Source organism: Macaca mulatta, chromosome 9 (genome assembly GCF_049350105.2).
Source record: "Macaca mulatta isolate MMU2019108-1 chromosome 9, T2T-MMU8v2.0, whole genome shotgun sequence".
NCBI lineage: Eukaryota > Metazoa > Chordata > Mammalia > Primates > Cercopithecidae > Macaca > Macaca mulatta.
Window position 1 is genome coordinate 116,210,684 of NC_133414.1, and position 27,793 is coordinate 116,238,476.

General features: G+C 46.8%; 1 protein-coding gene across 1 annotated transcript in view; it reads right to left on the reverse strand.

Annotated features, from left to right (window-relative positions):
- COL17A1 (collagen type XVII alpha 1 chain) overlaps positions 1-27,793 on the reverse strand; it is a 55,569-nt gene that overhangs the window by 21,186 nt on the left and 6,590 nt on the right. Inside the window, exons 3-23 of the mRNA XM_077947985.1 lie at positions 26,864-26,908; positions 25,768-25,872; positions 24,642-24,770; positions 22,530-22,577; positions 21,556-21,591; positions 20,377-20,424; positions 18,820-18,963; positions 12,838-12,996; positions 12,151-12,222; positions 10,673-10,744; positions 9,813-9,881; positions 8,526-8,687; positions 8,044-8,124; positions 6,265-6,309; positions 5,097-5,294; positions 3,892-4,110; positions 3,507-3,536; positions 3,074-3,100; positions 2,184-2,210; positions 2,012-2,074; positions 1,133-1,237 (exon numbers count right to left, since the gene is read on the reverse strand). Of these exons, the coding sequence (XP_077804111.1) occupies positions 1,133-1,237; positions 2,012-2,074; positions 2,184-2,210; positions 3,074-3,100; positions 3,507-3,536; positions 3,892-4,110; positions 5,097-5,294; positions 6,265-6,309; positions 8,044-8,124; positions 8,526-8,687; positions 9,813-9,881; positions 10,673-10,744; positions 12,151-12,222; positions 12,838-12,996; positions 18,820-18,963; positions 20,377-20,424; positions 21,556-21,591; positions 22,530-22,577; positions 24,642-24,770; positions 25,768-25,872; positions 26,864-26,908 (1,884 nt within the window). The remainder of the gene's footprint in view (positions 1-1,132; positions 1,238-2,011; positions 2,075-2,183; positions 2,211-3,073; positions 3,101-3,506; positions 3,537-3,891; positions 4,111-5,096; positions 5,295-6,264; positions 6,310-8,043; positions 8,125-8,525; positions 8,688-9,812; positions 9,882-10,672; positions 10,745-12,150; positions 12,223-12,837; positions 12,997-18,819; positions 18,964-20,376; positions 20,425-21,555; positions 21,592-22,529; positions 22,578-24,641; positions 24,771-25,767; positions 25,873-26,863; positions 26,909-27,793) is intronic.

Genomic DNA, 27,793 nt, shown 5'->3' on the forward strand with positions numbered 1-27,793 from the left:
TGCAGTAGGAGAGCAGGGTGATAATAAGGAGAAGGTCAGCAAAAAAACATGTGAGCAAAAGAATCTATGTCATAATTAAGTTCCAGGGGAGGTACTATGCCTGGATGTGCAGGTAGGCCAGATTTATGCTTCTCTCCGCCCAAACATCTCAGTGGAGTAAAGAATAACAAAGCAGCATTGCTGCCAACATGTCTCACCTCCCGCCATCGAGAATTGAACATATGTACAATCGGGTTTTATACCGAGACTTTCCGTTCCCAGGGGCAGGCAGCAGACAGTGGCCTTCCTCTATCTCAACTGCAAGAGGCTTTTCTCTTTTACTAATCCGCCTCAGCACAGACCCTTTACGGGTGTCTGGCTGGGGGATGGTCAGGTCTTTCTCAACCCACGAGGCCATATTTCAGACTATCACATGGGGAGAAACCTTGGGCAATACTCGGCTTTCCAGGGCAGAGGTCCCTGCGGCTTTTCTCAGTGCATTGTGCCCCTGGTTTATTGAGACTAGAGAATGGCGATGACTTTTACCACGCATACTGCTTGTAAACATTTTGTTAACAAGGTACGTCCTGCACAGCCCTAGATCCCTTAAACCTTGATTCCATACAACACATGTGTTTTTTTGTGAGCTCAAGGTTGGGGCAAAGTGGCTGGGGCAAAGTTACAAATTAACAACATCTCAGCAAAGCAATTGTTTAAGGTATAGATCAAAATGCAATTTCTTATGTCTTCCCTTTCTACATAGACACAGTGTCTGATCTCTCTTTCTTTTCCCTACAGAGAGGCTCAAAGGTCTGTGCACCACTCCACCTTACAATGAACTCTGCTCTGCCCTGCCCCCTGAGCCCCACCCTCCTTACCACCCAACTCTGGGAAGGCTACTGCTCCTATGACCACTTTCCCTGTGGATTCCAGGGGTGTCCGATGGGTCCTCAGCCCTAGGACTGGCCCTGCAGCCCAGCCCAGCCCATGCCGAATGTCTCCGCAGGGCCTAGCACAGACCCTGACTCAGGGTGAGCGCTCAGTAAATGAAGGAAGGAGGGAGAGAGAGACAGAATGAAGGAGGGATGGGTGTTGACACAGAGAAGGAAGCACAGGCATAGCTAACTCTGCCAGGGAAGGAATTGCCTCTTACCTCTTTCCCCTTTCTCTCCAGACCCAGGAGGCCCTGGCTCACCACGAGGTCCCATGGGGCCTTCTCGCCCTCTCTGGCCCATGGGGCCTTCCATGCCGGGATCTCCTAAAGACAAGGATGGCCAGCCTCCAAGTTAGGATCCCGTGCCCCAGCTAAGGGCTCCACAGGCAGCCTTCCACGGCAGACACTTGCCTGGAGCCCTTCCCTGGCCTCCCCGTTTCTCTCCTGGACCCCATAGCCTTGGCTCAACCTGGAAGCCAGAGTGGCTCTTTGAAAATGTGAGTAGATCATGTTCTACCTCTGCCCCAAACCTGCACATGGCTTCTCAGCTCACCCAGAGTCAAAGCCGAAGTCCCCACACTGGCCTCTGAGGCCCCACACAGCCTGCCTCCTCTCGGCCCATCCCTTTGGACTTTCCAGCTCAGAGGTCTGCTCCTCCCTGATGCTCCTTGAAAATTGCCCTGGGGCCTTGGCCTTGGCTGCTCCCTCTGCCTGGAATGATTTCCCTAGATCTCTCCTGCCTGGCTCCTTCTTGCCCTTCAAATCTTTGCTCAAATGGCGGCCTCTCAGAGAGGCCTTCCCTGACTTCCCTGTGTAAAATTACCCTCCCCAGCTCTCATTTGCAAAATCCCTCCAGGCTCTTCTTTCCCGTGTCATTCGTCATCCCAACCTGCTACAGACTTCACTGTTTTTTCACAGTTACTGTCTTTCTCCCCAACCCAGATCTCAGCTCCACAGCAGCAGGGTTTCTCTGTCTGGTTCCCTGATGTCTCTCCAGAGCCTAAAACAGGGCCTCGCATACAGCAGGTGCTTAATGAATGTTTATTAAATGAATGAAAGAATGAGGAATAAATGAATAAAGAAAAATGTGTTTCTTACCCACACTGCCTTTTTGACCTTTTGGTCCTTCTGGACCTGGGTGGCCCAAGGGCCCAGGGATACCTGTGGACACACAAGGGTATCTCAGCCCCTGTTTTCCTCCCAGAAGCCATCAGCTAGGATTGAGCAGCTGCAACACCAGCAGCCCTGGAGGTCATCAGAGAGTACGTACCTGGAGTCCCAGGGAACCCTCGATCTCCTGCAGGAACAAAGGCAAAAGAGAGAGTGGTCAGTCAGAGGACTGTGCCCAATTCCCCAAAGAAGTCACTAGTGGGATTCGGGTAGGGTTGCCAGACTTAGCAAATAAAAATGCAGATGTCCAGTTACATTTGGATTGCAGATAAACAACACATATTTTTAGTTATAAGTATGTCCCATTAAATATTTGGGACAAGTTATAGTGAAAATTATTTGTTGCTTATCTGCAAAGTTAACTGGGAGTCCTGTATTTTATCTGACAACTGCAGGTTCGGGCACTCTGGCAGCATCAGTCCCCATCCCTAACTTGGTCAGGAAGGGTGTGCAGGCTGGAGCCTTGGGGAAGGAGCGCTGCGACAGTGACCCAGGTATATGCGAGGGTGTAGGTGGCAAGGATCTGAAGGGAAAAAAGAGACTCGAGGGCCCCAAAGTGGAAGAGCTGACTTCCTGGACTGGGGTTGCCTAGGAAGTGAGGGGGGAGCTGGAGAGAGGTGGGATTGTGTCATCTTGAACGTGGTGCTCAGTATTCTTCTGGCTGCAGAATCACCGAGGGTGACTAAGATAAAGACTCCTGCCCACATCCATACCCCCTGAGTCAGAGGCTCGGGGAATGGGGCTCAAATTCTTTTGGAGATTCCTGTGCACACGGAAGCTCTCCAACTCCGGTCAGCTGGACCAAGGAGAGCTGCTCTGTGTCCAACCAAAGGTCCCTGGGATTGGAAACCTCTCCTCCTCACACGCCTGTCCCATCTGTTGTCAAATTACTTCTTGGAGTGCAAGGTGGGTTTTCTGACACTTGCTGATTGTTTGAAACAATTAACACTTGCTAATATTTAAGGTAAAAAATGCCCATGTTATAATTACCTTTAGGTCCTGGACTTCCCATGTCACCTGAAACCAGAAAGATATGAAAACTGTGAGACGGGGCAAGAACCCAAAGGCCATACTCTGCCTTGTATGGCAGAGTAAACTGTATTTCAAGGTGAGGCGACATGCAGCATGAGTCCCTCCCAGTCCCAGTCTATGTCACTTGGGCCCATTGCTGGGCTTCTCTTAGATGCTTCCTTATCTAAGATATTCTGACTCTAAAACCAAATCTCAACCCTCCCAACAGATACCATAAGATCATTCAACTCTTCATCCTCCCATTTAGAACAAAGAACCAACAGATACCATGAGATCATTCAGCTCTTCATCCTCCCATTTAAAACAAAGAAAAAGGTTTCTAATCCAACCAGAAAACTCGCTTCCAACTGCAGGAAATGAATCAGAGACAAGGTTCAATCCATGGCAATACCTTTAGGGCCAGGGCTTCCTCGGAGATTTCCTGCAAGAGAAAGCAAATCCTGAGTCAGCTTCACATCTCCTGTCCGTCACACACACACAAGAAGGGGATCATGGTATGGGAAGAAGAAACTGAAGCAAAGACTAGAGATCAGATTCTAAATTTGGCTAGTCCGGTGATCTTGGGCAATTCTTTCCAGAACTCAGTTTTCCCAGGAGTAAAGTGGGACCACAGTCTTGGTCCCACCTACCTCTCAGGGCTATTGAGAGGATTGGAGGAGGAGAGAGGTTGAGAGTGGGCTCGATGATGGTGCCCACAGCACATGCCCACATACCACATAGATGCAAAGAAGAAAGGGACTCAGGGGAGCTGGCCCTCTGCCCGGCGATGCTCTCACCATTTTCCTGTTCCGTCATTAGCTTGTTCCTCACGAACATCCAGAGCACCTCCTGGTCGTTGCTGTTCAGCCCAATTTTGTCCAGGTCTGCTCCCACCGTGGGTGCCATGCCCTGGAGGCGGGCCTTGCTGCTTCTCTCCAGCTTCTCGTCGGACAGCATGCTGCTCCTGAACCTCTCCAGCTCGTCCACACGAGCCTTCAGCTTCCTCACCTCCTCGGCTGCAACAAACAGACACAGACTGTGTCACTGAAGGCCCGGTCCTTCGCCTTTCACACACTCGCTCCTCGTGGGGGGCCTGACACAAGGGACTGGGGCCTGTGGTGACTTCTTCATGCTAGAATACTCATGCAGAGACAATCCGCCGTGGCCACCAGCAGGATTAGCTGCTCAGCATCACAACAGAGCCTTAAAGAAACCTGGCCTGGGAGTCAGTCTTCTCATATGAGCTGGGTGACAAAGCTTGTCCTCACTCTCCCTGTGAGGTGGTGTGAGCGCTGATAGAAATAGATACGGCTGGCCAGGCACGATGGCTCATGCCTGTAATCCCAGCACTTTGGGAGGCCGAGGGGGCCAGATCACGAGGTCAGGAGATCGAGACAATCCTGGCTAACACAGTGAAACCCCATCTCTACTAAAAATACAAAAAATTAGCCAGGCGTGGTGGAATGCGCCTGTAGTCCCAGCTACTTGGGAGGCTGAGGCAGGAGAATCGACTTGAACTCGGGAGGCGGAGGTTGCAGTGAGCCAAGATTGTACCACTGTACTCCAGCCTGGGCGACAGAGTGAGACTCTGTCTCAAAAAAAAAAAAAAAAAGAAAGAAAGAAAGAAAGAAAAAAAAAAAGAAAAGAAATAGATATGGCTGCTTGGAAACAGCAAAAATAAAAAAGACTAAGAAAATCCTGACCTTGTTACTACGGGCAGCCAGGTGCTTAGAGCGGGGCCTACAGGTGCAGCGAGGGTGGGGCTGGGTATCAGGTGCTGCATCCAAATTCAGCTCCACCACTAAGTGGCAGCATGTCCTTGGCCAGGCACCTCCTGGGGCCTCAGATTCCTCATCTGCGGTAACAAGGGTCTGCACCAATGCATTCAGGTCCCCTCGTCCCCTAACACGTGGGCCCACTCACAGATTCCTGCCCTTCTGACTGGCAGTGGGGCTGGCCTGCCTCCTACCATACAGGCTGCCCTGCTGCCTTTGCCACATACCTAGAGCAATGAGGCCGAAGAGCAGCCCCAGGAGGAGCAGCCAGGTGAGCAGCAGGCCCAGCAGCCACTTCCACCAGCTGCAGCAGGAGCCGCAGGGGCACCAGGCTGGCGCCGCTCCCCAAGGGCCACTGCCAGCACCACCAACATTGCCACCTCCTCCAGTGCCACCAACACCACCGCTGCTGTAGCTGTGGATACCTGTGGAAGAGACAGGGAAAATGAAGCAAATGCAGGCGGCTCCTGCCTTTTCCCTCCAGATTCTCTGACTTTTGGTGACTTTCTGACCTGAGTGACTGTGAGTGGGGGCTTTGAAGTTCCTGTGCTGTTCAACATGGGACAGGGTTGGCTCCCGGACTGAGCACAGGGCCTGGCTGGTGCTGACCAGAAGTCTGGCAATCCTGGCTTCAGCTATGTGACCCTGAGAAGGTCACTTCACCTTTGTTTCTGTTTTTATAACATGGGGTTAAAGGATTGCCTACTTCCTGGGAGGGTTGTTGAATGAAAGGGGACAAGGCATGTAAAATAGTAGAGGAGTTAGCAGCATAGCATGAGGCTTAAACATCTTTATTTTGAATATAGCATTGATCTGCATCTGATTGGACCCAAACCTAAAGCATTGCCATCTCCGTGCCTCAGTTCACACAGTGCTTTCTTTAATCCTCACAGCGCCTAGAATTATACTCAGCTCTTCAGGGGTGCCCAGTGAATTAAAACAATGTTTTTTTTGTAATGAAAAGTGTTTTTAGTTCTCTAAAATGGGGTGGTAAGACCTGACCTGCTTCTATCAAAAGGCGGTGGAAGGAAATGAGGAAAGGCTAAGGGGCTGGAGGCGTGCATGGCTTAGTCTCTTCTTGAGCTGCTGTGTAAAGACACAGTCGCACTGTTGTGTTAGGAGACAACCTAATTAGCAAGTGTTAATTAGGGGCAGCTGGGGGTGGGGGGCCTGTTAGCTTCGTCTCCTGAGCTAAGCTCCTTCTGCGGCCACCTCTGACCCACAGCCTGCCACTCCCCTGACCCCCATCCTGCTCCCTTCTGAGCCTTTAGGGAAACTCTTTAGAGTCTGGTGGCTTCTGTGCACTGCTTCCAGGCGAGGGACTGTCATCTGGTCCATTAGCCACAAGCAGCACCATTGGATCCTGTCACTGCAGGGTTCGTGGTTCTCACCTACCTGCAGTGGTGGTCTTGCCCTTTGTGGACACAGTCTTCAGGTCTCCTGAAAGGAAAAACAGGTTTTGATCTGAGTTTTTAAACTGGAGGAGCTGGCTGCTCTGCCTATGGAGTAGCCATTTTTTAATTCCTTTACTTTCTTAATAAACGTGCTTTCAATGACGTGCAGGAACATCCAGCAGCTCAGTCCTCACTAATCTGATGTTTGTGATCATTACATCCATGAAGACATGGCTTGGCAAACAATTAATGGTGGGAGAAAGTACCATGTTTTAATTCTCTTATGACCTTAAACCTTTACACCTCAAAACATTTTTGGAACACCAAGTTATGGGTGCCACTTGCATTCCAACAATAAGCGTGGTTGTGAGAAATGACTCTGATTTCTTGGTTAAGGGACTCTGAACACAAGTTCCCGACCTGGGGTGGAAGGAATCGGGAATGAGAAGGATGAGCTTGGAGGAGGATTGTTCCTCAGTCCGTGATGCTATCTGAAAGTTGAGTGTTTGGCTGGGCACAGTGGCTCACGCCTGTAATCCCAGGACTTTGAGAGGCCGAGGCAGACAGATCACGAGGTCAGAAGTTCGAGACCAGCCTGGCCAACATAGTGAAACCCCATCTCTACTAAAAATACAAAAATATTAGCTGGGTGTGGTGGCATATGCCTGTAGTCCCAGCTACTTGGGAGGCTGAAGCAGAAGAATTGTTTGAACCCAGGAGGCAGAAGTTGCAGTGAGCTGAGATCACGCCATTGCACTCCAGCCTGGGCAACAAAGCGAGACTCCTCAAAAAAAAAAAAGTAAGAAAGTTGAGTGTTTGTGGGCATGTGTAGAATTTACTGGGCAATTTGTTCATACCTTTCATCAGATTCTGAAAAGGATCTTTTGACTCCACAGCCCTAGACCTACCCCTAAAATGTCAGGAACTGCTAACTTTAAAGACTTACAGTCAGGCCGGGGGCGTTGGCTCAGGCCTGTAATCCCAGCACTTTGGGAGGCCGAGGTGGGCGGATCACAAGGTCAGGAGATCGAGACCATCCTGGCTAATACGGTGAAACCCTGTCTCTACTAAAAATCCAAAAAAATAGCTGGGCGTGGTGGCGGGCGCCTGTAGTCCCAGCTGCTCAGGAGGCTGAGGCAGAAGAATGGCGGGAACCTGGGAGGTGGAGCTTGCAGTGAGCTGAGATCACGCCACTGCACTCCAGCCTGGGTGACAGAGCAAGACTCTGTCTCAAAAAAAAGACTTACAGTCAGGTTTCAATCTCTTACCTTGTTAAACTGATAACTGATTTGATTGGCATTTATTTAAAAATGTTCTATGACTTAACATTTTCCTTCCTTTACTGACCTCCCTGAAATCAGTGATTTGGAGAGTCCTACAGGGCATCATGAAGAAATGTGGTTATTGGACAAAGAACGCAGATATTTGGGAAGAAAAAAAATAAAGCTAACAAGTGCTTTGCAAAGCATTTTTCTATTAGTTCTGAAGATTATGGAGAACAAGTAAAATGAGAAAACAGATGCCATCGTAGACGTGGCAGAGGCAGGCCTTTGCTCCAATAATGCGCACACGCAAATCACCTGGGAAGCTTGTTGAAATGCAGCTTCTGACTCAGTAGATCTGAGCTAGGGCTGGGCTCCTGCTTTTCTAACACACTCCCAGGTGTGGCTGATGCTGCTGGCCCGTGGACCACACTTTGAGTAGCAAGGTCTCCAAAGACAATGAAATGAAATGTGGCCTGGCTGAAGTCAAGGTGGACAACAATCATATTTGTTCTTACCATTAGCTTCAGCTTTTAGGCCTGAGTCAGCATTGTAGGCAGCTTGCTTTTCTTTTTTTAGGGTGTCTTCTGAAAAAGAAGCTGTGGACAGAACGCATTATAACGTGGCATATTTTCTTCTCAACCTCTCAACTCTGGCCTATGTTTCCCCGGCCCCCCTCTCACTACCCTGCTTGGGAAGGTCAAGGTTAGACTGGTAAGAAAAGCCCCTCTTTCCTGGGATTCATCTGCCCCAATCTGTGTTTGCCGTTAGGCTTGCTGTCACCCAAATGCCTCTCTGAGAGCTCTTTGCCTGAATTTTCTCAGCTCATCTGCATTAAAGGCAGACCCTGGAACATACTATTCAGACAGGTGCTTTTCATTAGAATGGGATGGCTGTGGTTTCATGACTCATAGGGTCCCAAACCACCATGCTAGGACATTTGTTCTCCTACACTATTTGCCTTTCTTCTGAAACCCAAGCCACACGGGATCTGACGCACTCGCAGCGATGCTGGCGGGGGAGGCTGTAAAGACCTTCCCGCTGTCCTTGGTCATGATCAGCAGCTCCATCTCCTTCTTGGTAGGTGTGTTGTCTTTCTCTAGGATCAGGAACTTGCAGTCCTTGTGCAAAAGGTCATCACTCTGCACACTTGTGGTGCAGGCTGGGGAGGAAGAAAATGGGTGAGAAGGAAGGACATGTGCCAGGAGAAGGGAGAGGGGAGAAAAGACAAGAAGAGGAAGGAGAAGAAAGAGAAGGGGGGTGGAAGGTAAATTAGTAGGTGTGTATGAGGGTCTCCTGTTCTTGCTGACAGTGGTTACTACGAAGCATCTTGGGGACCAAGGACACCCTCTATGCCTGGCTGGGCCTGGCCACCAAGAGTTTGGGTCAATGTCAGAAGCTCTGGATGGCTGGTTTATGGGGGCTGCCTCCCCTCCTGGAGATTACAGGATCTTTATTGAATGGGAAAAAGTCCCCCAGTCAGGCAAGTCCTTCCTTAACTAACTTGGGTTCATTTTTATCCTTTAGGTCTTAAGCATTGCCTTCTTGGGGAGGCTTTAGCTGACCACGCCATCTAAAGCACTTCACCCTCATACACACACTCCTATCTCTACCGCATCACTTATTGCTGTCCTTAAAATCTGTATCCTTTTCCGTAATTATCTTGCATACTTTGTGTGTTTGTCATCTGCCTCCACCACTGACGTCAGCTTAGTGAAGGCAGGAATCTATCCTGTCATGTTCACCGCTGTACTGTCAGCACTTAGAACAGTGTCCATCTGACACAAAGAAGGTTCTCAGTAAAGGCTTTCCAATAAATGAATTGTCAAATGGAAGACAACACACCAGAATTAGAACAATGGAGGAAACAGCTCACTGCATGGTGCTGAAATATGTGGATGAAGTTGATATAGATTCTATAGAAAGTAGGGAGGGTGCCAGCAGCTTCTGAGGGCTCCATGAGCTGCATGTAACAGGTAAGGGCCCAAGGCTTCCAGTCAAGGGCAGTGGCTAATGTGCAAGTGCCTGGCCCTAGGCAGGTATGGAGGGTGGAGCTTCCTGCCGCCTTCCGATAGGAACATTCATGGGAATGTTCAGCTTTATTCACTCATGGAAACATCTAAGAGGCCTTTGGGGCAAGTTGCATTTGCAGGTCTAAGACCACTCATGGGTCCTATTTCCTCTTCCAGTATACCACGTGTATTGGAAGGATACACAGGCAGGATTACTGCAGAATAATCCTCCCTGTGCACCAGCCTGACCCCCGGCAGCTGGGAGCAGCACTCACCGGCAGAGGTGGAAACACCAGTGTTCACAGCCACAGGGCTCTGGGGCATGTTTTTCTTCACCCCATATGCTGCAAGAAAGGAAGCTGGGTCAGCATGGGAGGGTCGTTCCAGGCAACTCAGGAGAAGCCTGGTCACCCCTGGCAGAGAGGTGCCCCCGACCCTCTCCAGTGAGAAGCAGATGATGAATCAACTCTCTCCAGTCATGGGAACAGTAATGAGGGTTTAGATGGAATGTTCTTAGGTATAATCCTTCTCATACTTCTAGCTGCTTCCAGGAAGTCCTCCTAGATCCTCATGCATCTCCTTCTCTCCTGAACTCCTACAGCCCTTAACACCTGCTCTGCATGGCCTATCACTTATTCCCATTGTCTTATAGAGCCTCTCATTGTCTCCTGTGTGTTAGACTTCCTCTGCCAATTAAGTAGCAGGCAAGTTGGGGGCAAAGGCTGACCTAGGTTTCATGTCCCCAGCCACCCCCAGGTTTGCACAGAGGCAGCAACCTGTAGGGGGCGCATCATAAAATCAACCAGATGATTGATTTGCAGTGACAGTGGGTTGTCAAGGAGAGCAGTGAGCTGGCGAGACTACCAACCTAACAGTTCGACTGTGAGAGACACAGGAACATACAAGTGATGCCTCACAAGGTGATGCTGTTGACGGGACAGACTTCCCTGTGTGCTTGACTCATGTCTGAGCCAGTTAATGATCAAGATTGATATCTCAGGGCAGGAGGTATTGTTTCTTTGGTGGGAAAGGTTGACTGATTTTCAGGGACATTTTGGGTCTCCTAATTCAGTGAGTTGTAGCTGCAAAGAGGTGTTGCTTCTCAGCCCTTAAGCTCCAACCCTAGCCTACTGACCTGTGGAGGTTGTGGTGGTACCATGGGACAGGGTAGTCGAGCTGGGGGCCAAATTGTTCTGCATGCCAAATACTGTGAAAGTAACAGAGGTCAGGTGAGTACAGGGAGCACGGGGGATGCCCCCTGGCTTAGGACGGCCCCCAGAGTCCCAAACCACTTTTATGATCAATACTTTTGTTGACAGATTCCAAAACTTCCTCGGTTCCCACGCTCTTTGTAACATAGTAATTTTGTTAATACCCCCACCTACCTACCCCAGGCCAAAAATTACTAACAGTTCTACTTATCACGTAGTTAGGTCCCTCCAAGTTAAAAGCAGTAGTTTGCACAGGGTCTGACAGATGTTGCTGACAGATCTCTCAAAATTTAAAAATATCGTAGGGGTTCCTGTTTCCTGTGGTGCCTTGGTGCACAGTGTGGGAACTGTAAGCATAGGATATGGACACAGACACCTCAGGTGCTGAGAGGCACTAACTTGGCAAACTCCTAGTATTCCAGTTAGCCCTTCCTTCTCCTGACACAAACACATAAAACTCCCTCACCTCCACTATGATTTCAAAGGCTCCTTGTTTATTTGATTGCTTGTTTGTTTGTTTTCAACAACGTGCAGAAACTTATTCCTGCTGGCCAGCAGCTTTGCTATTTGGGGCACAAGATCAAGGATCTGATATCAGCCCACCTTCCCTTGGGGCCTGGTTTTTATCAGGACTTTGCAAAGCAAAATAGCAAAGGCAGAAGAAATAAAACATGTAGCCAATGTCTTCTGGATTTGGTGGGCCTCTAGTTAACTGGAGGAAGGTGCTGAAAATCTGAATGCAAAACTTGTACTTGTCTCTATATCAGTTAAGTAAATAAACAAGGCTCACATCATTATATTTATTAGTCACATTATCACAGGGAGAAGGCAGACTCCTTTAAAAAGAAAAGATGTAGGCTGGTAACATTTACATATAGGCCTTTAAGATGTATGTGGAAACATAGCAAATAAATATTTCTTTAAAATTGTTGTATGTTTGCATTGGAAGCTAAGTAGTAACATTATTTACCCCAGTGTAGTTACTCCAACAAACTTTGTGCTATATTTATAGAAAGATCTGAAAGCATATACTCAATGAATTACTATTTCTCTTTAAAAGATCTGAAATAAAATCCTTCTAAATTAACAATGCCTTTACCCTGAAAATGTCCTACACTATGATTCCATTAGACTCTTCATTTCCAATCCTCCAACTCTTCCAGAAAAGAAAGGTACCACCTTAGAATACGCATGTCAATGTGGGCTCACGTCTCCTCGCCTGAGACCTTTCCCTTGAGGTCTAAGTTCTCCCTGTGGTTGAGGGCAGGCTCTGTGCAGCCCTGTGCCTCTGCTTCTGGGCTGCAGTATGCATAGAAGAAAGTCCTTCATGCTCTTGGGTGAAGCATCCTAACACTTCTATGCAAATAGCCTGGAAAAGTCATCTCAAGATGGTGACACTGACCTGAGGAGGATGTGCTGAGTCCAGGGTGCAAAGTGGATGAGCAGGATGCCATGTTATTTGGAACTCCGAAGACTGCAGGGGCAAGGAGGAAGGCTGGTGAGAGGGACATCTGGCCCAGACAGGGATAGAGATTCGGATACTATAGAAGCACCAGAAGAAATGCCAGGATTGGGTTTTTATATTTTGGGAAATTTTTGTTCTTAGGAAAAACAGGCTCTTGCCTTGCAGCAGAGAATCAAACACTAGCCTGCACTGTACCTTGGGTCATAGCCAACAGGTGATCTCAGGTCTGTAAGACCTGGAGTGGACAGTGGGTCCAGCCAAAGTCTCTCTTGTGAGTGACCCCACTTTACAGAGATGGTCCCTGAAGCTCAGAGAAGTCAAATGACTTATTCAAGGCCCCACTGTCAATTCATATGAAATGAAACTAGATCTTCTACATCCATTTTCAGTGTTCTTTCCAATTTTTCCTGATACACTGTGCTATATGTCCTAAAGGGGACATACCAGAATACCTTCTAGATTGAATTGAACTGAAGTTCCAGGGGGAGTCTCCTGGGATGTTTGGCCACAGAAAGCCTCTCCAGGAGGCCCTGAGGATGGCAAACGTTCTGAGGGTCATTCATCTCTAGGATAGAGGCATGCCGAGTTCAGGGTGACAGAGGGTGTAGGCTGCCCTCCAGGTACCTGATCCTGCAGAGTAGGCATTGGTGTTGAGGAGGGATGAGCTCTGGGTTGTCATGTTGTTGTGATAGGTCCCCATGGAGGACCCCGCTGGTAGGGTGGAGGACCACACATGGGAGGGAAGGTTGGCATCCAGGATCGTTGCATCGTAGGTGCCTGACACTGGAAACAGACACATGCACACACCCCAGTGAGAGACAAGTCAACACTCCCTGCTGGGGAATCTAGTCACCACACTTTTCTGGGACTTTTCTGGTTTGGGCATTGGAAGTTCCACATTTCAGGAACTCTCTCAGTCTGGGAACCTGGGGTAGTTTCCATCCGAAATCTCAGAGCTGGTGAAAACATTATCTCTTGCATTAGAAATTTTTGCTGGCTCCTGGTGAAATTTGAGGTAGCCATATTTTGCCTTGGGGTCCACCCATTTCTCCTTTTAAACCTGGCTCCCCATCTCCTGGTGGGCTGTCCCACCAATGGCCTTCCTCTCCACCTGTTGCTGAGTGCTCCATCTTCAAAGACACTGAGAGAACAGTTCTTTCACGACCAACAAATGAGACCCCGAAGCGAACCTCTTTCAGTAGAATTCCAGGCACCATGGCCATTGCAGGGCGCATGCCTGGGCAGGGGAGCCCTTGGTCTGGGGCCACATGGCATGCATGGCAGCCTTCTCTGGTTCCACCCTCCTTAAACATCCCTATGAACCAGCCAGACACTGTGCCCCCAAGAGGGGATTTTCCTGCTTCTTCATATCTGGGGCCAGTTCTGCTTATTTGTCTGTGAGAGGGAGCCAGTCATGCAGGTCAGAAAGTGCCTTGACATTTTGGTTTTAGGGTGAAAAACAAGAAAGATCACAATCTCTAGGCTTTTCTCCAGTAGTGAATGGGAGGGAAGTTTCCTATCACAGTAGATCTGGCTTTTTCCCTCACCTACCTCCACGACTTTGCTAATTTATATTTCTGCCTCCCACAGAACCTACCTTGCACTTGGGGGGCATGTAATATGGAACTGCTAAACAATGCTCATCCTACTTGACCGGGACATGTTGGTTTTCTGACTTCCTCCAGAGACCCACTGTCCACAAGGGCAGTGACTGTGTCTCTCTGGTCCATTGCTTTTCCTCAATGCCTGGTGCTTGGCATAGAGGAGACATTTAATAAATAGTCACTGAATGAATACATTAAAACTCTACAAATTTCCCCAATATTCTTCATTTGGGGGACCTGGCCAACATACTGTCCTGGGAGACAGTCTCTAGGATTTAGGGCTGGGCTGTGCATGTGGAATAGGTGACCAGCCAGGGGTAGGATAGGTACAGCCCACATTTTTCACTGCTTGAAGAGCAGATGCTCAGTGCTTTTCAAGGTCTCTGGCAAAGCCTGAAAGGCCTGCCAAGACGTGGTTGAATCCCCAGGCCAGGATAGATCTGCCACCTTGATGCCTTCCCTTCTGAAGAAAATAATGTATACAGTGGTCCATTTCCAAGACAAAGTGTCTTAAATTGGCTTAGGTCAGCAAACTACAGAAGAAACAGAATATACTAGGCCCCTGCTTGGATAGCTAATGCCTGCTTATTGGTCTCCCCTCCCTCACCAGTTCCTCCCCGCCCCCCACCCTGCTTAGTTTCCCTCACTCAAACCAAATAAGTTTAGTCTAAGATAAAAGTTTACTCGACTGCAAAATAGCTCATTTTGTCTGTTCTTATCAGCTTGCTCAGCTACTTAGGTCATAAGTCAAAAACTTGAAGAGCCCCTAAGCTAACTAGGATTGCAATGCATTGTGGACTGCAACAAAATGCAGCAAGACAACCCTAAACAAACACCTAGAGCCCCTGCCCAACAAAAGAGGGAACTAAAAATACACCTCTAACATTCCCCCAAATAGTCCATTGGGGAAAATGCTGCAGGGTTTTAAGGGCTAACCCTCGAACCAGGGACAAGGAAAAGCAAAACATGATAAAGCATTACTGTTTTATCTGGGCCAAAGAGCCCATTCATCAGCCTTCAGTCTTTTGGCCTAAGTTTGGCTCAGATGAGGACTGGGTGTGCCAAGCTTTAATTCGCTATGTGAATAATAAAACCCCATCCTCACAAGAGGAGATGGGTTATGCTCTTTGTTAAATTAGTGAATTAACCCCCATACTCCCCCTTCAAGAGGAAAAAAGGAGCATAGTAAAAAGCCCTTGCCCAGTAAAAAGCCCTGGGATCCCATAACACGCTTAGCTCCACCTTACATCTCACAAAATAGAGGACAGGGAGATCAGGGGTTAACAGGAAGGCTGGAGGAAGAGGAATCTGGGGGTCATAAAGAAGCTAAACCCAATGCTCCCGTAAATCCTTATCCAAACTTAAGGAAAGAATTAGAACAACGTAAGAAGGACATTGAGAATTTCCCTAGTCCTTCTAAACAGCAGATGTCTAATATGTACCCTCTTAGAGAAGTCCCTATGGGACAGGGAGAAGTTGGATATGTAAGTGTGCCTCTAACAAGTACTAATGTTAGAAATTTTAAATAGGAAATAAGGCCGCTCTTGGAAAAATTCCTCAGTTTAGCAAAGCAGCTAGATCAATTTTTAGGACCCAATTTTTGTACTTGGGCTAAGATGATGTCAATCATGACTATTCTGTTTACTGGGGAAGAGAGGGGAATAATTAAAAGGGCAACCATGAGCATTTGGGAGAGACAGCACCCTCTCGGGCAAGGAGTCCAGCCAGCTGGGCAGAAATTCCTAAATGCAAATCCCAGATGGAATAACAATAACCCCAAAGATTGGACCCAAATGCAGGACCTAAGGGAAAGAATAATTAAAGGGATTAAAGAGTCCACTTCAAGGACACAGAATGTCTCAAAACCATTCGAGCTCCAACAAGAAAAAGAGGAGACTCCCTCTGCATTTCTGCAGAGGCTCAGGGATCAAATTAAAAAAAAAAAAAAATCAGGATTAGATCCAGAGGACCTAGTAGGGCAAGGCTTTTTAAAGGTTAATTTTATGACCAAAAGCTGGCCTGATATTACCAAGAAACCGCAAAAAAAAAAAAAAAAAAAAAAAAAAAAAAAAAAAAGAAAAAAGAAAAGATGGATGGAATAAAAAGTCAAGTAAGGAATTAGAAGGTTTTTGTTAAAAGTAAGAAACGAAATTAGAAAAAGAGAGAGAAAGCCAAAGCTGTCCATCTTGCAGACAGACAGAGGGGAGCCACAGCATGGCTTATGCTGGTGCCCAGAGAGAAAGAGTTAAGCTGCTGACCCTGAAGGCAAGGGGGAGCCAGCTGTGCAGCTGCAGGTGTGGGGGCGCCAGGAGCCGCAGAACCGAAGCATGAGATAAAGGTGGACAGTGTGAGAGAGCTAACGTAAGTAAGCTGTTAACATGGCGAGTGTGCTGGCGCCCAGAGAAAGAGGAAGAAACTGAGTGTGAGGGAAAGAGGAAACAGGGATGACAGAGACAGAGAGATAAAAAAAAGAAAATAAGCGAGAAAGACACTGGAAAAGACAGAGATCAAAGACACAAAAGGTGAAACTGGGGAGAGAGATAATGTAAAAGGAAAAAAGAGTATGAGAGGAAGAGAGAGAGACAGAGAAAGAGAGAGGGGCCATGGAAGACGGGAGATGGGGAGACAAAGGTGCAGGTAGACAGTGGCTGCCACGGCCCTGCTGGTGGAGGGGAGTCGGAAGCTGATCCTCTGCAGGGCTCTGGTAGTGAGCACCCCACATCAGGTCAGGAATATATTAAATCAAAGAGTTGGGAGATGGTAAACTAATTCCCAAATTTTAAAATATGAAGCCATATTATTAGAAAAGATAATTTAGTCTTGACAACATGTATTTGCTTGAATCCAGCCAGCGTCTTATGAAAAGGAGAGGAGAATAAAGAGGCATCAAATCATAACTGTTTGGATATCATAGAATGTCAAACTAAAGTGAAACCAGACCTTCATATCAAACTAACGTGAAGCTACCCCAGTACATGATGGGATGAGAGTGTTTGTAAATGGGTCATCCCAAGTAATAATTGTGTAAAAACACAATGGCTATGCTGTCATTAATGGAAACAATCCTTATGTGAAAAAGGGAGATTACCCAATAATTGGTCAGCCCAAACCTGTAAATTACATGCTCTTAACCAGGCCCTAAAGCTTCTAGAAGGCCAAAAAGGCACTGTATATACTAATTCCAAATATGCCTATGGAATAGTACACACCTTTAAAAAGATCTGGACAGAGCGGGGCCTAATAAACAGCAGGGAGAAAGAATTTGTACATGGGGAACTGATCAAACAAGTTTTAAAAAGCCCCTTGCTTCCAGTAGAGATAGCCGTAGGAAACACTATAGAAGCTGTAGGGAATAGGCTCACAGATAAAGCTGCTAAGCAAGCTTCCCTGGAGGAAGAAGTTAGATTGTTTAGCCTAATCCCAAATATCCCTAAGGTGATAAATTTTCTAAAGAGGAGGAGGAAGAGCTGGGCAAGATAGGGGCCACTCAAACTGAGGATGGGAGGCGGGTGCTCCCTGGTGAGAGAGAAATGATAAGCAAACCCATGATGAGAAAACTGATGTCCATACTGCATAAAGGAAGTCACTGGGGTCCCCAGGCCATGTGTGATACAATACTCAAAAATGATGGGTGTACAAGTGTGTGGGTGTTGTGTGACCTGCCAGAGAATAAATTAAAAAGTAGTTAGAAAACAGACTACCGGAGGAAGACCTCGTGGGTCAAGGCCGTTTCAAAGCATTCAAGTAAATTTTACAGAAATGCCCAAAATAGGGAGACTGAAGTATCTACTAGTACTGGTAAACCACCTCTCCAGCTGGGTGGAGGAATTCCCCCTCCCAACTGCCACCGCTGGGAACGTGGTCAAAATAATCTTAAAACAAATTATACCTAGATTTGTCTTGGTAAAAAATATTCATTCAGACAATGGGAGCCACTTTACCTCAAAGGTGCTAAGGGGAATTATGGAAAGTTTACACGTTAAATGGGATTACCACACCCCTTGGCATCCCCCTTCCTCTGGAAAAGTAGAAAGAATAAATCAAACTCTCAAAAAGCATATTATTAAACTAATCTTTATAACTAAAATGCCTTTAATGTCTCCCAGTAGCACTCCTTAGGATTAGAACAGGCCCAGGCAAAGACTTGGGACTGTCCCCTTACAAGTTATTATGTGGACTCCCACATTTAGATAGGACTACTGATCTTCCTTCTATGGAAACCAAAAACCAATTTTTAGAAATTATATACTGGCCATACCCTCCACCCTGTCATCCTTTAGGTTAAAAGGACTTCGAACTCAAACCCCGCCTTTTGAATTCACAGTTCACCACTTCCAGCCTGGCAACTGGGTACTAATTAAGACTTTAAAAGAAGATAAGCCCCACCCAAGCTGGCAAGGTCCCTATCAAGTGGTCCTAACCACTGAAACGTCAGTGCAAACAGCTGAACGAGGGTGAACTCATTACTCTCAAGGGACTGGTAAAAGAAACCCCAGAAGGAAGGGAAAAGGACAAATGGAAAGTGTATAAATCACCTAAGTAACATTTAAAGCTAACATTAAGGAAAACCTAGAAGAGAGCTATAAGCAAACCCCTTCATTAGGGGTGGATATGGTTAGGATTAATCTTCACACAAGGGGTAAAAGAAGACCTGAGTATCAGATAGGGCCCAGTACTAGGGGTGGAAAGTAGGGAATATCCAACCAATCTAATAATCAACATAACTAAAACCTCTATCCCCTAAACCATAAAATTCAATGCCTGCCGAGTCTTACATTGTGGGAACTTAGGAAACCAAAGGCAGCTGTCACAAGCAAACAAATATCTATGCCCTAAAACAGGTTGCTATTGGGGAAAGCCCTGTGCTAGCTGGAATGAGGTTTGGTGGGCCCCAATTTCAAGTCTCACTTTCACTATTCTCTGGGTCTCTGAGTCCATTCTTTGGGTTTGGAGGGGTAAGTTTGTTTCTCACACTCCTCAGCAGCTGGGCTGTCAGACTTACCCGACTGGGAGCTCGCTGTCACAATTTTGGTCTCCACAGTGCCTTTCTTGGGGATGGGGAGTGTGTTGGAGGAATTCCGGGTGGGGCTCACACTTGCGGATCGACTCCCTTTGAGCAAACGCTTAACATCATCCAATTCTGTCCCTGTAAAAGAATCCACAGATGTTTCTGTTAAGTCCAGTGTTCTTTCCTGAGTCCCTGTGCAATTTGGGGAACATTTGTGGCATTCTGACTACTAGGGAGAATGGCATCTGTCTCACACATTGGGACTTTTTGCTTGGCTTTATAATATTCACATTTTACTAACGAATAGCACTTATCAACTTGGTACTTTGTCATATTAGCCTCATAAAACTTCTGCATCTCACAGGAGGTCAAGGTGCCTGGGAGATATTTCCTAATTAGACCGCATCAAACATCACAGGAATGATTCTGTGGCTAGAAGACACTATCATCTAGGATCAGGCAGTTAGAGAACCAGGTCCCTTGAAACAGATGCTTCAATAGCAGTCTCATCCCCTGTGCAGGATCCTGGATGTTGGGTCCTTGACCTTGTATGCTTGGGGCTGTCAAAAGGAATTTGTGGTCCATAATTCCTAAACATTATGCTGTGTTCACGTGTAATTTAATTCCAAGTCTGTCTGGCTGATTTAATTTGTAGCAAGGTGAAAAGTGGAGCAAGCTCCCTGTGCCTCCCACACAGGAAGCAGGGAAGCAGGAGAGGTGGGAGACACCATGCATGAGTAGTGCATGAGAGGAGACACAGGTTTGTAGACACCGTATGCTGAAGGAACTCTCAGCCCCAACTCCCTTCGCCTCACCAACCCTAAGCCTGGAAGGATTCAGGTGAGAAGGTGTCAGGCCTGGAGTCAGATTCCACAACCCTAGGTACTGAGCTCTCTGGACAAGCACCCATCTCTGTCCTGAGCCACTGACCCTACTCTTTCTTCTCCTACTCCTTTTACATGATTGCTGTCCTAAAGTTGAGCTCATTTCAAAACATTGTCAAATACCTCTAGCAAGAACATCAGGTATCTAACATATTCCATCGACGGAGACTGGGGGTCTCTGACATTTGAAATAAAGTTTGAATTCTTACACTCTACTACTGACCCTTCTCTAATTTATCCCATTGTGTCCTTACTTTGAACCTTACTTTGAACTGTTCCTTCGATGTCTTGTGCAGGCTCCTCCCTTTGAGCCGAACTGATCCACTCTTCAGTTTCCCTTCAGGTAACACCTATCCCCGGAAGGTTTCTCTGGCCTGATCTCCATGGGCTGCTGTGGAGCTGCTCCTCCCTGTTCCCTCACCACACTGAGTTGTGATGGTTGGCTGACTTACTGTCTCCCTATTAGTCTGTGAACTACTACACAGCAGGAACCACGGTTTACTCAGCAGCTTAACTCCAGCCACCTAGCCCAGAGTCCAATTCACAGAAGGCCCTTAAAGATGTTTTATGATTGCATGCATGCACACACACACGCATGCACACACACACACAGCACTAGCCCTGGATTTCTGGACCCTTTCTTTTCAGCGAGATCATGACCACTTACATCGCGTGGATGGGGACGCACTCTGCAGTCGAACTCGAATTTCGCTCTCTGTACAAGGGAAGAGATAGAGAAGGGTGTGAATGAAGGAGCTTAGATCACAATCCCTGACACTGAACTCCTAGCAGCAGATGACCCTTTAGGCTGCTCTGACATTTCTGAGTTCTGGAAACAGGAAATCTAGGTGTGCCCAAGAAGAGTGCTGCTTAAAAAGGGAGACCTCCGTACCTCCAACAATTCCCCATTCTGCCAACTGCACACCTCCCAGGCAGCTGCAGATGTTCTAATAAAATTCCAGGCTGAGCAAGGAGGTTCCAGTACAATCAGCAGTGATCAACCCTCTCCCCATCATCCACCTCACGGCTGCCACAACCAAGGTTCTCTCCTGCCTCCGTGGTCTCAGGCATTGGCAAAAGATTCTAAAAACCAGTGTTTACTTGCCATTTTGGCTTCTTCAGAGATGGGAGGGGCAGGAAGCTGGTAGTTAACATTATTAGTTAGCTTCAGGTGGAGAATTTGCATCTTTCAACTATCACACTAAAGTTGTGGGTGGTTGGCATACTCCTAACTTCCAAGTTATTGATGATAATAAGGCCCATAGGAAGTCTAGGTGGGTCATTGTGAAGAATTCTGCCTTCAGCTCAGCCCTAACATGCTGCCCCCAACCCTGCCCAAAGTTTAGCAAGGGTTGCTTCTCCCAGGATTATATTTCTCTCCTGTATCATTGTCTAGATGACTAGATTACAAAACTGTCCTGGAGCTGTTTATCTCCTGGATGAATTTCGAAAAAAAAAGGTTGGGGGGATTTTGCTCATCTTTTGATGTGTAAAGGCAATTAGAGCATATCTTGTTAAAGTCAGCCAGGAGACCAGAAGTGAAAGCAGATGTGGTATCTGCATCTTCAGATGATCCACAGCAAGACAAATGATGCTCCACATTGTTATCATGTGTTTTGCTTCCTGCCTCTATGTGCTTGTTAGATTAACGTCAAAAGCTACCCTTCCCCTCCCGATAGAGCCGGGCGGAAGATTCCCAGGATTCTCTCAGCTCCTTGAAAGCAGAAAGCATGCCTTGTTTATTTTTCTGTACCCCTTACACTCCCTGGCTCAAGGCTGGACACACATTAGCTGCTCAGAAAATACTTGTCGAATGAATTGGACTGAACCCAGTGACGGCACTCACCTCGTGTTTGACTCCGTCCTCTGGTTGAAGAAGATGCTGAGAAACAAAGAAATGCAATTTTAGGCATATGTAAGAGGTGGCATGCTAAAGACTTTTGACATGGAGGTAGATATATTTCGTGAGGGGTTACTTTCATAGTGGGTCTAAAGCCAGATAGAGGCTTTTCTGAATAGCAGTTGCTTAATAAATGATGATCACTTAGCAACAGCAGAGAATGTTTTGTAATGCCCTAGTACATTTATGATGTTAAATTAGCTAAATGAATATTAAGTTAGCTAACATTTTGAAAGTTAAGTTAGCTAAGGTAATCTGTTGGGGAGCATGATCCATTTGGACTGGCTGACTACACTGATCAAATGTATCAAAAAGCTCCCAAGTCTTCCCTTTGATTTTTTTATTCGAGACTGCCATGGTTTCCCCACTGTAAGCAAATACATAAAATTATAATCATTGTATAATCAATGATCCTGGTATTAATTCATATGCACAGTGAGATTGCAAGAACATGGAACAAAAACTTAAGGCCAAGTGAAGACACAGCCTGGAGGTTCATGAAGCACACACAGTTCCCTTGAAAGCAAGCAATAGTGGAGGTGCCGGGATGCCTAGCACTTGTGTGTTCTACTCGTTGCTCTGCCTTGTGGGAGGCCTCTGTGCATCTCCTGGAAAGAAGAATCCCTACAATTATTGCTTGGCCTTAGGGGCTTATCTATCCAAGCCTGAGCCTTATATATAGCTTACCATTTCTATAGTGCCACGAGCAAAGGCTTATGACAGCAAGTTTATGTGGTTGAGAGTCCCCTTAATATGCTTCAGGATAAAGAGCAAGGGAAAAATAGGTCAGCAGGGGTCAAACTCCTTTAGAAGAATCCATTTAACTCATGATGTCCCCTACTCCCACCACTTCATCTCCCCCAGGGATTTTCCTAGAGCCTCGTTTGACCATTTCTTTAGAAAATGAGGAGAAGACATACCAAATTCCTTCCGAGGGTACTCCGGAGAAGAGTTGCCACTGGAGCTCCCTGGAGAGGGGATAAAACACTTAGAACAAATGGCCTCTTAGGCCCATAGAGCTTCCAAAAGGGGAGGCAGTGCCTGTTACTTCTTTCCGGACCTCCACAGCCCTCAGTGTTTCAGGGGGGATGAGGTATGCTCTTCAGCATGCATGTCAAAGGAGCCAGGCTCATGATGTAAACACGACCCATCATGGCCCTGGTCGCAGCACTTTACTCTGGTCAAGGACCTACTTCAGATGAGGCAAGGATGAACAAAGGAGAGCAGCAGGTTTTGATTTCTTTCTTTTTTGTTCACTTCCTCCACCGGGCTTGCCCTGTGCCTGTTCTAGAGCAAGTGATCTGCCCTGATCAAGTAACCTGCCCTCAGCACCAGGAACCTCTCTGACCTTGTGAGGCTTGTCCCAAACGTGGACCCAATTAAAATGAAGGTACAAATCCCTGGTCAGGCCCGACCTCAGAAAGCACTGTGATGATGCAATCCACCTCACCTGGATTTGGGGCTTCCCAATGGCCGGTAGCTCTCATCCTGCAGCAGCAGGAGGGAGTCTGCTGTGTGTGTGGGATGCCAGCCTGCTGTAGTCATTCACTAGAGTGTGTGGGCCTTACTCCTGCTTCTCCAATACCAGCACCCATCTCTTCTCACCGTTAAACTCCTTGGCCACCTGGCTGGTCAGTTTCCCACATAAAACTGCTACTGCAGATCACCAGGAACTCCAGGAACCTTAGTAATGGAACCCAGGTGTCTTCTTCTACGACTCCTTCTTGACCCTGAGCACTCTCTTGTGTTGACCTCAGCATTGTTGCATGTTCCTGGTCTCCCCATGTCCCTAAAAGACTCTTCCTCCTCTCTCTGTTCTCTGGCTCTTCTTTCTCCTTATTCCCTCCACTTTATCTTTCTTTGCTTCCTTCAACTTTTATACTCTCCTTCTTGGCAAACTCCTTTAGTCTTCTGATTTCCTCTAACACCTCTCTGCGAATGGCTTCCACCTGGGTATCTGGGCCCTGACTTCTTCCCTGAACTCAAATCCTGCATCACCCACTGCCTGCTTGCTACCCTCGCCAGAGAGCTGGGAAAGTGGCTGTACTTCAGGATGAAATAGCTGGATTCATCAAGTGGAGTCATCCACCTAGTTCCCTGTTTCAGTTGTTGGCACCACCAAGAACCCAACCTGTGTGTGAGGCCTTCTTACATTTAATCTATTGCCAAACCTGTCAATTCCACTTCAGTGATACCTTCCACCACTTGCTCCTCACCTCCATCATTACCAACCTGGTCCCAGCCAAAATGTCCCTTCTCTGGATGACTGAGGAGTTCTTTTTAACTTGTCACTGTGTTTAGTCTCTTTCTCACCAATTTTTCCAACATATGGCTTCCAGAGTTCCAGTCCTGGACCTCAAATATGATTGTTTTGCTAAAAACTGTCTGTGGCTTCCCATTGCATATGGAATAAAGTCTAAACATCTTATCCTAGCACTGAATCTGAGTCCCTCAAACCTTTTGCACATAAGTACCCCTGAATTTCCAACTTAAGCCCTGGGCTCTCCTGGCTGTCTTTGCTTATGCTGCTGCTCTCACAGCTTGGACAGCCCCATCTCTCCATCTTTGGGTAACAAACTCTTACTCATCATGAGGACCCAGCTCAGATGTCACCTCCTCCATAGAATTTTCCCTAATTTCCTCAGCTTAAAATGATAATCTCCATCTGCTTTACACAATTGTATTTTATCTGTCATCTTAACTTGTCTATTAGACTATAGGTCCTGAAGACAAGATCCATGTCTGATTCATTTAAGCATTCATCAAGCCTTTCTACACAGTGTTAAACACATAACAGGTGCTGGATAAAATACTAGTTGGAAAAGTAACTAAATGGGTGAATGAATGAATAAATGAGGTAGTGAATGAATGAATGAAGTCTTCAAGTAATGAAAATCCATAAAAGAAATGAAGGAGGAGTGGGGAGAAAGGTGAGGGGCAGACACAGGTGCCCAGGATGTAAATCTTCAAAGAATGAGTGAAGTTTCTTGGGGAAGAGAATGGTTCTCTTGTATGGTTAGTAGGACTGATACCTTCATACGCATGGCGGGTAACGTGAGTTTTCCTTTCAAAGGTTGAGCCTGGGGAGTTGGGCAGAGTGGAGGCAGGTGAGTGAGCCCTCCTGTAACTAGAGGTGGAGGGATGGCCTCGTGTGCTTCCAGCTGCAAGAGGGGAAAAGCATAAGTTTTCAGTGCTTCAGCAGAGAGGTGAACCAAATGGTTACTGTGACCCAACTATATTAACCAAGTACACTCAGGGAGGGCTTTCGGGAGGGCACAGCTGAAAGGGGCCACCTCAGCATTCCCCCAGCTGTTCATAAATGGAAAGGTGGAATTATTGCCTGGGAAAGTCCTTCCTGTGCATGGTTACCATGCATGGAAATGGAAAGGATTTGGCAGCATTTTTCTTGTAGACACTGCTTGGAAGGACTAGAATATAATCCAGCTTGGAAGTGTGCCTCAACAGGTAAGGGCAGGTGTTTCTGTTGGTCAACCTGGCTGTTCTTATGCCTTGGGGCTTCCTTTTTAGTTTTACTTTCAAGTATTTTAAATGGCTTCAGGGGATATCTGGGTGCTTCTTGTTTTTGTTTTGTTTTGCCTTGCTTTGCTTTGTTTTGTTTTAGTTTGAAAGAGTGCTTCACTGGGAACAATAGGCCTGTGTTGGATGCTTGCCCAGTGGAATCTTGCACAGCATGGGATCGCATGTCACCAGCTTCCCTTAGCACAGTAACCCAATCGTTAAGTTTCTTTTGTTGTTGTTAATTCAAATTGTAAACCCTCAGGCGTGCACATCGTTCTCTAAAGAGATGGCTTAAAGAGAGTGATTTAGTGGGGAAATAGCTATCTACCCATGAAGTCTTCTTAATTAATGATAGTTATTTATATTGTGGACTTAATGAAAATGGATCTGATTTTAAGCAGGCTTCAAATGCTGATGATTTATAATTTACACTCCCATTCTCCACCCCCGCCGTCCATTGGCTGTGTGTTATTTAGGTAACTCTTGGGGGCATTTGGAATGGATGACAGGTGATTGTAATTGTCCCTCTTGTGCACCGATTCAAAATCGTGTCTGCCCTGTGTCCTGTGTAGGACTTTCTTGGTGTCTCTCTCTTTGTCACCCATTCTTCCCTGACCCGTTGCACCAGTGGGCACTCACTTGAGTTTATGTAGCCGCTGCTGCCATGAGTCAGGCTTTGTTTCTCCAGCCGGCTCCCTCCACCAAAAGAGCCTATTTTGGCATAGCCATTGCTGGTCCCGCCTTCTGCCAGGAACAAAAGCAGGTGACAGTTTCAGGGTGGAGTCAGGCCAGAGGATCCCCTGTCCCCCACCATGTGGAAGCCTTCCCTGGTTTTTCACCAGGACCTTCTTAGTTTGGGGTCCCTTTCTCACCTACATTATAAGATGCAAGCTGCCATGCTCCAGTTTCATTGTTTTTTGTTTTGTTTTGTTTTATACAAATATCTAGAGTGAGTATTCCACCTGATTTAAAAGAAAAGTCTCCTGGGTGGAATATAGCAAGTTGCGTATTAGGAAATTTTAAATATTAGAAAAGGCTGAGCGATGAAAGCTCCTTGAGTCCAGGACCTGGTTGGGCTTGCTTTTTCTGAGTGCCTGGTCAGCACCCAGGCATGACAGCCCCTAGAAGTGCTGGAAGGGCGTGTGGCAGCTCTGTGTTGCTGGTGTTCCACCTGGCAGCCCATCACTGCTCCAACTTCACCTGCTGGTGGGTGGGCTCTCCTCATCCCCAGGGAACAAGGCTCCCTGGAGATGGGGGCAGGGGGTAGGTTTTGGGCTCAGATCAATATTACAGGAGTGATAGGAGCTCCTGGACAAAAAAAGTAGCCTCAACAAGAAGCTTGACTGGTAGCCCCCAATCCCTGCTCAGGATAGATGAGATATCCAATATTTTAGCATCTGGAATAGGCAAATCTACAGAGACAGTAGATTTCTGGTTTCCAGGGGCTGAGGAGAGAGGAGGGAGAATAAGGAATGACTGCTAATGGTCACTTCTTTTTGCGGAGCCATGGAAATCTAAAATGGTTCTGTAACCATGGCTGCATAACTTGGCAAATATACTAGCAATTGCTGAATTATACACTTCAAACTGGTGAATTCTGTTGTATAGAAATTAATGTCAATATAGCTGTTAAAAAAGATTTCAAAAATTTTGGAGCTCCCATGGAGAAGGTTAGAAGTGTGGGGCCCTTCAAATGTGACCTACTGAAAAGAAAGCTATTGAGGTAGTTACTTACTTGGTGGTAAGGATGTAAGTCTTGTGGTTACTGTTTCAGTGACAACTAGAAAAAGACAAAGAAAAGGTGAGTTCTTATGTAATGCACTGACACCTCTGGATCTTGGCAAGGTCTAAGCTCTGCCATAGGCTAAGCATATTAAATTAGGTTCGACGTTGATTTTTCTATGCTTGTGCTTTAAGGTATATGATCTGACCCACTGTGCAAAAAGATATGAGCAATAACAATGGGTTTAATATGCTTGGAAAATAAGTTTATATCTCTTTGGAGCCAAAAGAAGTTAGCCACTGTTTGAAACATGAGTAGTTTTGGTATTGATGTCTCTCCTTAGACAATTAGATCCAGTCCAGACCTGGTCTGAGGTTGAAGGAGGACCAGGCCCTCTTGTCTCAAGTCACTCTGTTTCTCTGAATTGCTCCTTCCCCATTGTCTCTCAGTCCAGCTGAGACCAACACCCTGGCTGACTTCACTGTGTACTTCTTCATGAATTTGGAGGTGTTCAAGAATATTATGTTTTGTTCTAAAGTCTTCAGGGCAACCCCTGAAGTTGTGGGAAGGAAGGGGGCTCCTGGTAAGTCACATTTGGGGTTTGGCAAAATCAGTGATCCAGGCGCATCACAGACAAACTTGACGAACCAGCCCCTTGGCCTCTGAAATTTAGTTCCTGTAGTTCTGAGAGATGGTGAATCCATCACTCATGCTCTGACTGTGGCCCTCACTGCTACCTCTGTCTCTGGTGGGTATACAGAAGCCCCTACCTATCTGGGGATTTTGTTCTTTAAAAGCAAGTTTCCAGTGTGCGTGCTTGCATGCATGGATGCATGCATGCATGTGTGTGTGTGTGGCATGCATGGGCACGTATGTGTGGGGAAGGTGGTGAAAGGAGAAAAGAGTAAAGGAAGATGGTGCAGGATCATTTTATGCTACTTT